The 14,570-nt window shown below is 33.5% G+C and overlaps 1 protein-coding gene across 2 annotated transcripts in view; it reads left to right on the forward strand.

The window, feature by feature from the left end:
* The window catches only part of LOC118186215 (uncharacterized), a 695,790-nt gene that overhangs the window by 666,501 nt on the left and 14,719 nt on the right, over nucleotides 1-14,570 (forward strand). The window contains exons 28-31 of one of the 2 annotated variants that reach the window (XM_085813564.1): nucleotides 5,736-5,865; nucleotides 7,112-7,153; nucleotides 12,375-12,425; nucleotides 12,755-12,791. In XM_085813564.1, coding sequence (XP_085669690.1) covers nucleotides 5,736-5,865; nucleotides 7,112-7,153; nucleotides 12,375-12,425; nucleotides 12,755-12,791 — 260 coding nt within the window. The remainder of the gene's footprint in view (nucleotides 1-5,735; nucleotides 5,866-7,111; nucleotides 7,154-12,374; nucleotides 12,426-12,754; nucleotides 12,792-14,570) is intronic. The other variant, XM_085813565.1, reaches the window with a different exon arrangement.

Below are 14,570 nucleotides of genomic sequence, written 5' to 3' on the forward strand. Positions count from 1 at the left end.
TAATTTCGTTTTGCCATTTTGTGGCGTTTCACTTTTCAAATCGTTGCCACCAAGTATTATCGCACTCTATTATATTTAAAGAAATTAAATAATGAGGAATCTGCAGAATGTATGAATGTTTCTCGCACAGTGATAAAACAACGCTACCTAGAGCCATGAAATTCTGAATAACGTAATCCTCCATCCTAATATAGGCATCTGGAGGCCCAAATTTGGAACTGAGAATTTGTTTTATTATCTATTTCATATTTTGTAAAGCGGTTATGAGTTTTTGATTAAGAAACCCAACGATTTCAAAGCGAGCAATGGCAACATTGTACAGAAAAAAAACATTTTCATCTCTAGCGCGGGAGATTATGTATCGGAAATTCTAAAGATATGCTTTTTTTAAATTATATGATATTGCTGTTGAATTGAATTTTATGGTCTAAGTGCGAAAAACATGATATTTAATAAATAAAGATAACACGCAAAACGTTAAATAATGGCCCTTTGGAAGTAATATAAAATCTGAAAGCTTTCAGATTTATTTATTTATTTATTTATTATTATTATTATTTTGTGTGTAATTTTATTACGTTTTAAAACTGGTTTCTAAGTGAGGACTTTCTAAGGGAAACTGGCTCGTATACAAGTTACACATGTGAAAAGCCACAAAAACGCCGGCTAGCTCGTTCCCGAGATTCAAACCTCGGACCAAACTACCTGTGTTCAGCGACTCTACCGCTCGGCAGCTGATGGGCTTGTTAGGAGAATTATACTGCATTATTATTGTATTATGCTATAAAGTAACAATGCTATAAGACTGAGGGTTTGTTCATGGAATAGTACTTTTGTAACCTATTATAGTATTAAAAAATCATTGTTTCTTTGCAAATTTAACAACAACAAAAAAAAAAAAAAAAAAAAAAAAAAACTGTTCATAGCATTCTCATTTTTATATTGTAAAAGAGATATTGATTATTATTAGTTTTCTATTTAAAATGTGTCGAAACGCTGCTTTGACAAGGACTTCAACTGCAAGAGACCTACACCGATTATTTTTACTTTAGTACTTACACTGTGAAAATATTACTATCTTTTAATTATTTTCACAGAATAAAATCTTTTGAGAAGGAAGAATATTTAAACGGAGCAGTTCTTATATATATAAAAAATTCAAGTAACAGCAATGTAATATTAAAAAAAAGGTGTTAGTAATTGTGTGACAAAAATTGCAAAACGAATTAATCACACCTACAGGATAGATTAGTTTAATTTTGGTTATATATTTTATATTGAAAAAATATTTTCTTTCATGTTAATTATAGAATAAATTATTTAAAATAAAGCATTTTGATGCGTGTGTGATAGTTGAATGCAGCAGCAATCGGCCATACTGTAATAGCGAATGAATTTTATTTCTTTTCCTGAAAGAAATAATTTTCATAGTAAAAGAAAATAAAAAAAAAAGGGAAGAAATATTAAGAAAGAAATATTTTCTTTCTAATTTATTATGTAAAGAAATATTTTTCCAATAGTAACTGTAAAATAAATTGCGAGAAAACAATTTTAATGTAAACATGGAAAAAAAAAAAAAAAAAAAAAAAAGAAAGAAAGAAAGAAAGAAAGAAAAAAACTTACTTTGCTATTAGATTGTAATGCAAATTAATCATATTATAAATTTAAATGATTAAAATTGTTTATTTTTAAAAGGATTTGAAGTAAGCTTAATTCATTTACTTTTATCTATTTACCATTGCTTTCGTGGTATCCCATATCACTCTTTATTTCTTAGCTCTAAATTCCTGAGTTAAGTTTCCCCTTAAAAAACGGAATTTTCCTTCACATAACACAGCAGCATATTCCGCTGTGTGTTGGTCATAATACTGTTTTGTGCAATTTTTTTCGAACTACAAATGCAGCGTGTGAGTTAGTGAAATAATGGGAGAATATTCCTAGAACTTCAGCCAGCGCCCGCTATAAATTTCGTCACTCGTCTGTACTGCGATTGGTCTAAAGCTCCTTGAAGCCTTGTCCCCTTTCAGTAAAGTTAAATGGACCCACCCGCCCACCAACTGAGGACCACAGAATGGCTTTCTCCGATAAGTTGTTGATAGCTGTCCATACCGGTTTCTTTGAGTCAATATTGTTCGCTTAAGTTGTAGACAGATCCAGTGATCATAGAATAGGCGTCCTGGACTGCTGCCGTGGAGGAGGAGGGCTCTTGTGGGGCTCTCACATATAGCGAAATCTTCTCTTTTAGGAGGATGGAATTAAACCAATTTGGAAGGATTCCTCGTAATGATCTGTGGTAATTTGGATGAAACCCGGCCGAGTTTTTTTCCAACTATCGCCTAGAAAATATCACACGGTCTTTTAGCGCTTCATGAGTGGCCATATTAGATCACTCACATTTCAGCAGGGACAGAAGATCTTCCTTGAGTGCCGTTGGTGTAAGGTTGACATGGTCATCCCGTCCCATATTTTAGCTTGGTCCTATTTTAATAAAAATGAGGTCCTTCGGGATCCTCTATTGCTTTTAAACGTTTTAGATATTTTTGGATTTATGGAGATTGTCTAGCTTTGCTGGATAATCCGGGATTATTAACAACAACAAGCAAAAAACTGTTAAGTTTTAACTATAAGAAAATGAAATAGGTTAAAAAGGTGATAATAGTTACAATAAGCTGTTTCGTACTGTTAATTGCTTCTTAAATGAATTAACTTGCTTAAAAATTTTCATTTATTCATTTTCGAATAATATTAAAACATTTTGTACATTTCAGCTGTAAACCATTTTAATAAGACATTTAACCTCAAATTACTTTACAAAAAAATCGTTTTATGTTTTATATGGTTTATATTTACATGCTTCTTAACATAATAATCAGAAATAAATAAAATGCAAATTTATTAAAACTAACCTAGGTCATGATTTAGATTAGATAGATCATTCAAAGCCTTTAAAATGTAAATAATGATTTGGAACAAGTTGGGAGCAGGAAAAAAAGAACAAAGATCATAACAGGTTGAATACGAGAGAACAAAATGTTGAAAATGAATCAAGACTAGGAAATGTTATTGTAATGAAAGCATCTCAATGTAATTTAATCAAACTAACATAAATATTATATCTTTTTTCTTATGGTAATCATACTGTAATCATTCTCTCATATGAGACTCAGTATAAAGATATTTAAATTACCTTATCATTAATGTGATGTAGTAAATGTGGTGTTTATTTCATATGTGAAAAACTATGTTTAATTCTTAACATTTCTAGGTTTTTCACTGAATATATATTTTAGTTTACAAAAGTAGTTTATCTATATAGGGGCTTCTTAGCCTTAAAATATTAGTTCTTCAACACTTGATAATACAATCACGACAAACAGATGCATTTTTTTCTTTCCAAATAATGCATTCATTGTTTGTAAAAGTTAATTATCTAGCTGTTTATTATTTTAAGTTACTTTATGTTAGTTACCTAGCTCTTTCTGGATACCCTCATAGTGTTATTTCAGTCCTAGACATTTTAAGGATCTTGATTTTCAGAGCAAACCATAAATCAGCTGATGCCAGTGGAAAGAAATGGAAGGATTGATTAATTCACATATTGATTCCCAAGGCTACAATGGATAATGCTTCAACTAACGCCGGCTGAATGGAAATGGGGAAAATTTAAGTCATTTTATTTCCCGAAGCTACCATAGATAATGCTTTTGCTTAAACTGAAAAGAAAATTGGATTGAAAGAAAATGGAGGAGACTTGATTTTTAAAGATTTAATAGATATTATTTCAGCTAGGGTCAAAGTATAAGGTATTTTCTCCCTCCTTTCTTTATGTCTTCGTGGTGTAACGGTAGCACACTTGGCGCATATTGGAGAGGTCAAAGATCGAGTCCCGGCGAAGGCATTGCCCACTTTTCACATGTTCTTCATAGAAAAACACTAATGTCCCTACAGTGGCGCCCGAACTAAAAGGTGATGGATGATGATTCTTCACCACCAGGATTTGGCGATTCGGTCCCCTAATTCCCAGTCGCCCTTTTAATGGAGAGTATATAAGGTATATAAGGAGAGTATATAAGGTTTTCCCTCCTTTCTGCATACCTTCGTGATGCAACGGGTAGCACACTTGGCGTATATTTCGAGAGGTCCAGGTCCAAGTCCTGGAGAATACATTGCTCATTTTTCATGTCTTCTGCTTCAAAATAGACTAATGAACTCTACAGTGGCGCCTGACTTAAAAAAGGTGGTGGTGGATGATTTTTCTCCACCAGGATTTGGTGGTATCCCCTAATCCCCAGTTGCCCTTTAAAAGGGGAAGTATACAAGGTATTATCTATCTTCTTTCTGCATTCCTTCGTGGTGTAACGGTAGCACACTCGACGCTGTTTAGAGAGGTCCAGGTTCGAGTCCCGGCAAGAACGTTGCACATTTTCACGTCTCCAGCGCAAAAAAAAACCTAATGAAGCTGTGAAAAAATAAAAGGAACGTCAGATACATTGATTTCCAAGGTTTTAATTAATAATATTGTATCTAGTGCCATTTCAGAGGAAGTGACTTCAACTGCATTAATTTTCAAGGCTTTGGTAGATAATATTTCAGTTTATGCCAATTGAAAAGAAATGAAAGAAACTTCAATTGTTGATTTCTAAGTGGATAATACTTAAAGGGGTGCTAGTTACGAGGAATATAGAATATACTATAATGATTCCCGAGGCTGCTGTTGCTCTTGTTGTTCATCCCCGAAGAATCAAAAATCAGGTCTGTGGCATTATGCATCCTAAAGAAATCCAGAACCAACCTTTGTCTGTCAATAAAATCCTGCCTAGAGAGCCCTAGACAAGCAAGAATATGATCAGGGGAAGCTTGCTTAGAAGAACACTTGGAACCCTCAAAAAATGTCAAAGATCTAAGATGCCCACCTGAGGAAACGGGTGAGGGTGAATTGATCTTGCCTGTTGCAATCATGTGCCAGATAGCCACCCGGTTGATGACTCTGATCTCTGGAGGCTTCAGTGGATAATGTTCTTCAGCTGGCGTCATTTGAGAGGAAATGGGTGGAGCTAGAAACACACTGATTCTTGGAACTCCAGTGTCTAATATTGTGAGGACTTAAAACATTCGCTCTGCGTGCTGTAGTGGTGTAAGTTATTAACATATCCAGCTGGAAAATGGAACTCCGTGATTCAAATTCTGACGAAAGCACAATGGTTTATTATTTTGACTGGCTTCGTAAAATATAATGGAATATACAGGGGCGCCATAATTAAAATATGGGTGGTGCAATAACTCGGCATTATCTCTCCAGTCGCTCTTTAAGTGAGAAAGAGTATAAGGAATTGTCGATTCCCTTGTGTGTCCTGTCCTGCTGTAGGAGATTAGCACATCTACTTAGCAAATGAAGATCGTGGTTCAGTTCCCGGAAAGCGCACATTAGCGTCGTTTTTATTTTCTGCACCGAAATGCTTAATTTTACCTATTATATCATCTTGGCCAGAATATTAAAAACTGTGTTGAAATTTAACAGCTAGTGAAAAGTATAGATGATCTTTCTGTTAAAACTTATCACCCTAACACCGAATTTACTTACATATAAGTTAAGCCTATTAATACATTTTAAGTATTAAGCATTTTCTAGAACTTATTTTGCATTATTTATTGAGTAAATGCTAACTAAATGAATGAGATGTTACAGCAATAAACTAAGCGATATGCATATAACATATATTTTCTTTTTTATACAGAATCAAACTCTTACATCGTTCACTTTTGCTTACTACTACTCTTTTACTTATGTCGATGGCTAGTATTTTATACGTAAATTTTGAACTGAAGATTTATGAGTATTTCTTCGCAACAAGTTCTGTCACTGTGGTATGTATCAATTTAAAGTTTGCTTACTATATCTGTCGACAAAAATGTAATTTTAATAAAATTGTAATTTGAAATATTTCACTTAAATCTTTCACAACGAAATCGCCCGTTAATGCCTGTGCATTCAAACATTGGCACGTCGCCCGAACACCTATGTCCATTTTCTATCTGGTGCTTTCCCTCATCACGTTAAGCGTAGCTCATTGGCGACTTGCTAAATGACATGCCAATCATCTCCCTTTTCCTTCATTTGGCTTCAACGTTTAGCTATTGATGCTTGCAATCCTGTGCTAAGGGAAAACTGCACTTAAGTAGGATATTGTTAAAATTGCAGTATTCTACTCGACAGAAGGGAAGGAAATCCATATACATGGGCGTTTTAGAGGGGAACAGATATTGGTGCGAAAGAGTTAATAAAATCGTATTAATAATTTGTGAAAAATTCCAAACGTAATTGCTGTTATGTAGTAAAATTAATATAATGTTTATTGCTTTTGCTAGTTCTTTCAAGAATGTAATTACTTGGTATTTCCTTATTATCTTTAGCCACATTTCCATGTTACTGCTTAGGCGATTAAACTTTGCCAACTTTGGTGCGATGGCAGCGGTCACTTTAAAAACGAAATAACAAATATTTTTATATACGTAACAGGTTATAATAGTAACTAGTTCTGCTGTAAATTTATAAATTTTGCCTCCAAAACTGGATTGTGGTTAATGACTCTGACTGCCATATCGAAGGACCGGGTTCGGACCCCGGAGAAGGCATGAATGTTTGTGAATCTACAGTGTCTTTGCGGCATGGTGGCACTCTAAATATATGGCTAGCCGAAAGTCCTTTCATGTGATTTGGTGGTAGGGAAAGAGGGATGGGAGACCCTTGCGCCGCACCCCCGAAAAGTTCTGTCCTATAAAATCTGGATGGAACTGGAACGTATTGTAACCTGTATGGTTCCCAAAGCTCTTTTCAACGACAGATGTCATTTTATACTCCTTTCAACGATAAATTTCGTGGACTTGTTCCGATGATGAGGTCAGATAAATGAGATTAGTCAATACACACGGTAAATTTCATATGAACTTAAAAACTGAGATTTATAATGATGCTTGTTCGTAATATAACGTGAAAATTATTAAAACTATTTCTAATGTAAGAATTTGTTCATACTTGGTACATTTATTTGCATTATGTCACTTTCTTATAATATAAAATTATTCATGTCATTTTATTTAATTTTTTTTTCAGGGTTTGGTGGTGTTTTTAAGTTACACTTTCTGTAGTGAAAAGGTATTTTTCATATTCTTATTTTATCAAGTTTCATAAATTTACATAATGTTTAATTAATATAAGTTTCTGATTAAGTTAATGAATATAAGTTTAATAATAAAAATTAATTTAAGTTAATACTAATTATCTGAAATTTCCTCGAAATAATTTATATTAAGATGCATGTCCCGTGTAGACCGCATAAACCTTACAGCAAAATGAGGGTTGTTAACGTATAGTTACTCAGTCATTTTATATATTTTGAGTGAGTAATATAGCCCTGCAGAGTTCATGCAGTCATAACGTGACACCTTGCATAAGTTCAGGTAATACTTTTAACTTAAGCTATCGAGATAATTGCTTCAAGATTTTTATTCTTTCCAAAAATTTCAATTAATTTCAAATAGGATTTTCTAAAACGTTTTGTCGAGTTTACTTATATCAGGGGTGTTTGTGCTCCGGGGAAACCCCGGAATTCCGGGGATTTTGAACTTCGATACCCGGAAATTCCGGGGATCGTCGTTTATAAGAAAGTAGGAATAATAATGAATTATTTATTTGATCTGGATAATTTTGTTTGCTTTGAAAGCAGAAAACGCAAGGTCAGTGTGTGTGGTGAAAACTTTTCCTTTCTTTCTCCAAAGGCAGTGATAATGCGTGAAAAGGGGGGAAAAACTTCTTTTTTGTTCTTTCCTTATTGCCAGTTATGACTCATTCCCCCGGTTCTCGGACATTCTCTTCTGGATTCTTTTCGGCAAGTAGATGCGGCAGAAAAAAAAGGGAGAGACTTCGTTCGACCAGATGTGCGATCACGTGACTCTGGGTTCAAAGGTCTTATCTCTCCTGGCGTGGCGCAAAAAAGTAGAGAAGGGGGATTTTTCGCCGTATTAGCTATTTGTCATTGATCGCTTCTCAACTTTTTTTCCTCCGCTGTGTAAAATTTTCGTTTCATTTATTGATGCACGTGTAAATTTTTCGTTTCGTTTATTGAAATATTTTTTTATTTATGTACGCAAGAGAATTTCACTATGAAATTTCTCGATATAAATAGTGATATTATACAATTAGAAGAAGGTGTCCGGAATGCATTTAGGTGGAATTGGATTGAACGGAGAGATGGTAATGGGGATACCATCGGCACATGGTGCAAGAAAATAAATGTTGCTGGACAAGCATATATTGTGTTTTTTTTTTTTTTTTTTTTTTTTTTTGTAACTCACTGCTGAAGTATGGTGGGGAAGGATTCAAGGCTTTCACAAATCATTCTAAAACTGTGACGCACATAAAATATTCAAAGTGCATTAGACATTCAATGACTTTAAGTAATTATGCTAATTCAAAAAATACTGATGACTTACTGGAGACTGATGCTCAGCCATTGGATATAGTGACAAGAAAAGCACGCCAAGAGGTGTTAACAACTTCGTTTATCGGCGAGAATTCTCTTTCTTTCAATGTAGCTCCCAATTTAATTGAACTTTGCAAACAGTTGAGCCGCGATCAAACGGCACTAAACTCGTTGGAAATGTCCAGGACTACTGCATGTTATAAGATGAAATATGGGCTCGCAAAAACTATTAAGGAAAATATCATTAAAACTTTCAAGAAGACTCCATTTTCTCTAAATTTGGATGAAAGTACTAGCAATGCTCATGAAAGTATACTGGCAATATTGGTGCAGTTTTATGACAACAATCAAAATGAAGTTGTAGTTCATCATTTTGCATATCTAAAGATGGAATCTTGCAATTCAGAAGCTGTTTTTAAAGCAGTTGTTAATACTATTGAAGATAATAATATTCCATGGGCAAACTTAATTAGTGTATTAATGGACTCATGTAACACCATACGTGGAAAAAAAAAAGGTGTTGAAACCAGACTACGATCAAACAAAGCACCCCACTTATTAGATTTTGATGGTGACACATGTCACACAGCTAATAACTGTGCAAAAAAATTTGCTTCATGTTTTGATAGATACTTAGAAGATTTGTTTGATAACATCTATTTTGATATGAAAAGCTGCAGTAAAAGAGAAAATTTTTTCAAAATTTGTGAATCCCTTGCCATTAAAAAACTTAAGCCCTTCAAGAGACCAGACCATAGGTGGGTGTACATTTTATGTGTTTTAGAAAGAATCAAAGATCTGTGGGATGCTCTTATTGCATTTTATTTTCACTACTTGGATAAAACTGATAAAGGGGATTATTTTTCTTATGTTGAAACTATATACAATAAAAGAAATATTTCTGCAGCTCAGAAGAAAAAATTGTTGAAGGGGTGTATTCTTGCTTGCATTCCCAACAACTCACAAAGGATGCTTTAGCTCGGAAAAAAAGAATACTAAATGGGTTATTTGTTATGCAAAACAAAACTTTATTGCATATGGCATTATATTCAGCACTATTACCAGAGTTCAACACATATATTAAATTATTTGAAATAAAAAAAACAATGCTTCATTTAATACATTCCAGTATTTATAAATTGATATCAAAATTTTTCTCTTTTTTTATGAAGCCAGAAAATATGGAGTGCACATCTTATAATGATTTATTAAAGGTTGATGTCACAAATCCAGAATTCCATCTACCTAGCAAAGTAATATTTACTGGTGCAGAAGCTTCCACTCTCCTGAAGAAATTATCAAAAAATCATCCAATAGCAAAAGAATTCCAAATTTCTCTGATGAAAGCTTATACTAATACAGCACAGCATATGAAACAGAAATTACCCCTTAAAAATTCATATCTAATTAGTTTTGCAGCATTAGATCCGGAGCTAAAAGGTAAAACCAGTACAATATTAGCTTTTGAAAAATTATCATCTTTTATGTCCCATATTTTTAGTGATAATGAAAAGTCAAAAGTAGAAGCTGAAATAAGGTTATACCAGAGTGATATTGATATCACCAAAGAAATGCTCTACACATCTGATGAAAGTGGAAATCAAGTCAAGTGTACAATTGATAAATATTGGTCTAAAGTTTTTAATTTAAAAGATGATTTCACAAATGATTATAAGTATATTACATTGGCTAAATTGGTCAAAGCCTGCCTTAGCTGATTCCATGGCCCATTAGTGGAAAGTGCATTCAACTTAATGGATACACTTGTCACTGACTATAGAACCTCTCTTAAGATTGATTCCCTAGATGCAGTGCAGACTATTAACTATGATTTAATAGCTTCTAAAGAAACCTCATGTGAAAAATATGGCTCAAAAAATCCAATGACTGATCCAATTCACAAAGATCTCTTACTGAATATGAACAGAAGTTGGAAAACATATCAAGAGGACTTAAAAACATGTATTTCAGATGAATCACCTATAAAAGTCTCTGAAAAATCTTCTACATTAGCAGAAAAGCAAACTGCTTCTACCTCTGCATGTGCAGTTCTTGAGGAAATTTCTTCAACTGTAAATGAGGAAAATAAAAGTCAACCTTCCTGCAATTATGAAGTTCACCACCAAAGAAAGACAAGCCCACAAACATCAGAAAATAAAAAAAGCAGCAGAAATTAGATAATTTTTTTTAAAGAATTAATTCAGGTAATTTAAAATATTTACATAAAATGTAGTAGTTTATATGTTTGAAAATTTATGGTTATTAATTTTGCAAAAGAAGTAATTCATTGAACTTTTATAATTAGGTCATTCAATACTTCATAATTGTAATTTTTCATTTCTCCCTCCCCCTTCTCGAAACTCCAAAATGTCGTAGTAAGTCCGTAAAAGTTTCAGGGGATTTTTGGGGGTCCCACAAACACCCCTGCTTATATCATATTCGTGAATTCTGGGAAGTCTAGTTATGAAATTTTCTGCAAAAGTATTTTTTGCATAAAAATGCAATTCTTGGAATCACCCACACAAGCAGTAACCAATTTCAACAAACATATCTCAAGCGAAATAATGGTAGTTCGCAATCAATATTCTAGTGACCACAGAATTTATGCCACAAAAATTAGTAATGTTTCAATTTTGAGGTTTCTTAACTTTTAGTGTCTACGATGAATATATTTTATTTATAGGGAAATGAGATCATCTGCAAGATAGACTTATGTCTTAGTTGATGGAGTCACCCAGTTGCCAGCCATTTTAATTGCTGCAGCATTCGAACATCCTGTTGCCCAGTGGCTAGAGAAAACTACTACAGTACCGGCTCAGGTTCGAATCCCGGAGCAGAAATGGATGTTTGTAAATGTATAGTGTCCGTGCGTCATGAAGGCAATCAAAATGTGCCTCGATCCAAACGTCCTCTCGTGGGGTTTGCCCATGGAGGTAAAAAGTAAGACGAAGTGGCCCTAACCGGTTTCCCCCATACCCTGCTTTGAAGCACTGGCGATCCCTACGTGGTGACCAAAACTTTGGATAATTTACCATTAAGTTCAGTGGCTTTTGACACGATCGAGTGTAAATATTTCGGGGTTCTTACATGCGTATGACACGGAAAATAAAATATTTGAACTTTTTTAGATATTTTCTCTTATATGAGATGTATAAATCCAGCATGAGTTGTGAAGATTTTTATGAACTGAATTTTCCTAGAATATAAATCACATATGCAAATATTTTGTTTCTTTTAAAACGAATTGTCGCATTATCTCCCAGCATACTCTCTGTATGTAAATGGTTAGCACATCCAACTGGAAAATGTAACACCTGTGGTTTGAATCCGTCTAGGGCATAATTAATTTATGATGCTCTGTGACTTCAAAAATTCAAGCTAAGTCTGCTTAGTGGAAACCAAACTAAAATGTGATAAAAAATAACTCGTTGCCACTTGAATTTGCCCTTTAAGTGGGGAGAATATAAGGAATTATCGCATTTCTTTGTGGGTGGTTTAAGTGATTAGCACATTTAGCACTGGAAAATCGGTGTTTCGAATCCAGGCAAGAGCGCACTTGATTTGTCATGTTTCCTGGTCCGGAATGTCGAGTTAATTTTTATACAAACACAGGATAAACTGTTAAGATTTAGTGAGTTTATTAACAACTACATTCTCAGCTGTATTTTATTTAGTAACAGTTAAAATATTTGTAGAAGCTGTTCAGGAAAGTAAGTAATCTTTAAACGCCATTTAGAAGAAACATTTCATGAATGTATATTGTGAAATATTCCCTGAAAGTATTTCCTGATTGCATAATTATTTAACACTTTTTGTAACATGCCTTGCTTGCTATTTTTACCTCCCCCCCTCTTTCTAACCCTATTACTAAATATTCTTTCTTCTTTTTTGCAGAATTTTTTGCTATGTTGCTTTCAAGAAAATCATGAACCAATTGAACGTGAAGTATGTCGCCTATCTAACCATAAAAACCTTTCATTTGTTTTGGAGTTTATGTAATGTCGCTTATTATTTAATATTAATCCAAATGCATTAACATTTTTAAAAAGTAGAAAACATGCTTCTAAATTTTGAACTCTGCATGTTAAATGACAGAGCTATTCTTTCTCTGTAACATCATGTAGGAGTTAGAATTAATTAAATTTTTTTAATCTAAAACAAAGTAAACATTACGCTTTCAAAGTTATCATTTTACTTTATTTTTTATTTTTCAATTTTAAACCCAGTGCTTTTTATATGAATGAATTATTAATGGCATCTCTCTTAATATACAGGACTCTGATATGAGAAGCGGAACTGATTCCTTTAAAAGTAAGCATATTATTTAAATTTGTAGAGAATAGACCTTTTACTAAATGTAACTTGTGGCAGTTCCTCAGTAAGACTCGTAAGCGATTTATCGCTTTGTCTAAGATGAAACAGAGTTATAAATTAAGCCTTGTAGAGTTTTACAGTCTGTCTATTATAAGAAAAGCTCTCGCCAGTTAGTCTGCAGCTGTCTGTTGTCCCAGAAACGAGCCTTGACCCATTTTCCGTAGGGGTGTCTTGAACATGAAGGAAAAACTGTGTTCCCCTCAGCTAACAGTCGCCAAAAACAAAATAACGCTAAAGCAACCCTTGGTTCGACCCTATTTGAAATATACTAGCTCTGTTGCTATAGCGGCCGCCACCGGCCAGACACTGTGACTATTCTTCTCGTAGACAGACAAAACCTTTCGCTCTATATTTCTTCAACATCGAGGCTGACGTCATGTCCTAAAGTCTCATTCTAGCGCATGCGCACTAAGAATCTCGATTCTGCGGGACTGCAAAAAACAACTTTTCCCTTCTGTTTTGCAAATTCGTGTACATTGCTCATATTAATGACAATCTAACACTATGTCTACATTTTGATTTTTTTTTAAATAATTTATTCTCTACGGTATTTATTAATCATTTAAAAACACCAAAGCTTAACATATCTTACGAACATTTTTGCAACAGTTAATGATATGATCGAGAAGTTTGGTGCTAAATTCACTGACAGATTTCAAAAATCGTAAAATGTCTCTTAAATTAGTCTTAAAGTTTTAAAGTCTTTCACTATTTTAACACTTATTTGATAGGCATTAAAAGACTTATCATTAAGTTTGAAGTAAGATCAGAAACTTGAGAACTGTTTACAAAAAGTCCCTGTTATTTAAAAGTAAGTAAGGTGAACAGAAGCATACCTGGTGCTTACAATTCACCAGCAATTATGACGAGAACTCAAAAGCAGAATTTTAAAACTAAAATGAAATCTAAGCATCTATTAACCCAAGGCTACTCAGAAAAATTTAAACGCGAAAGTAGCTTTTGAGCTTACTGCAAGAATAAAGCAATGACGAAGACAGAAACGCTTATCTTAAAATGACAAACTAGTAACGTGGCCATTCAACAGGCAGAACACGCTCTGTCTAAACAATCTCAAATCCTCACTTAAATACACGCTAACTAATCTGCATTCTGGCTGGAAAATGGAAAGAGAGAATTGATAGCACTGATTCAGAATTTAAAAGAACTGGTAAATTAACATTGATAAACCTTATAAATTATTAGAATATTCTTTTTTTATCATTCAAAACAACATAGCATTCAGTATTATACAATGGCACTTATTCAATTAACCAATTTTAAATAACTACAGAACGATGGAGAGTGCTTGCTGTAATTTTACGTGATTAACAAGTAACAAAATACACGTATACCGTAACCACGTATTTTGAAATAGCCCCCCCTAACGTGGGGGCTATGTGCCTTACATATGCGTAGAGCAAATGGGGTTTACCCCCTACGGCAAAATGAAGTTTCTCAAAGTTACTTTCTATTGAAAAAAGTATGATTCAGATGAAGAAAATATATATAATTTACACGAATTTAAATACTGTTGTAAATAAAAAGAAAAAATATGTTGTGGACACTACAAAGCTTCCTTGTATGGCCTATTAAATTACATACATTTTTTGCTGCACTTACTTTATACTTAATTCCTGAAAGTATTTCCTGATTGAATCAATGTTAATCAATGTTAATTTACCAGTTCTTTTAAATTTCGTTAGAGATTTAGTTCTC

This window comes from Stegodyphus dumicola, chromosome 3 (genome assembly GCF_044657685.1).
Source record: "Stegodyphus dumicola isolate Sdum_Otavi_A_Nest chromosome 3, ASM4465768v1".
NCBI classification, from domain to species: Eukaryota; Metazoa; Arthropoda; class Arachnida; order Araneae; family Eresidae; genus Stegodyphus; species Stegodyphus dumicola.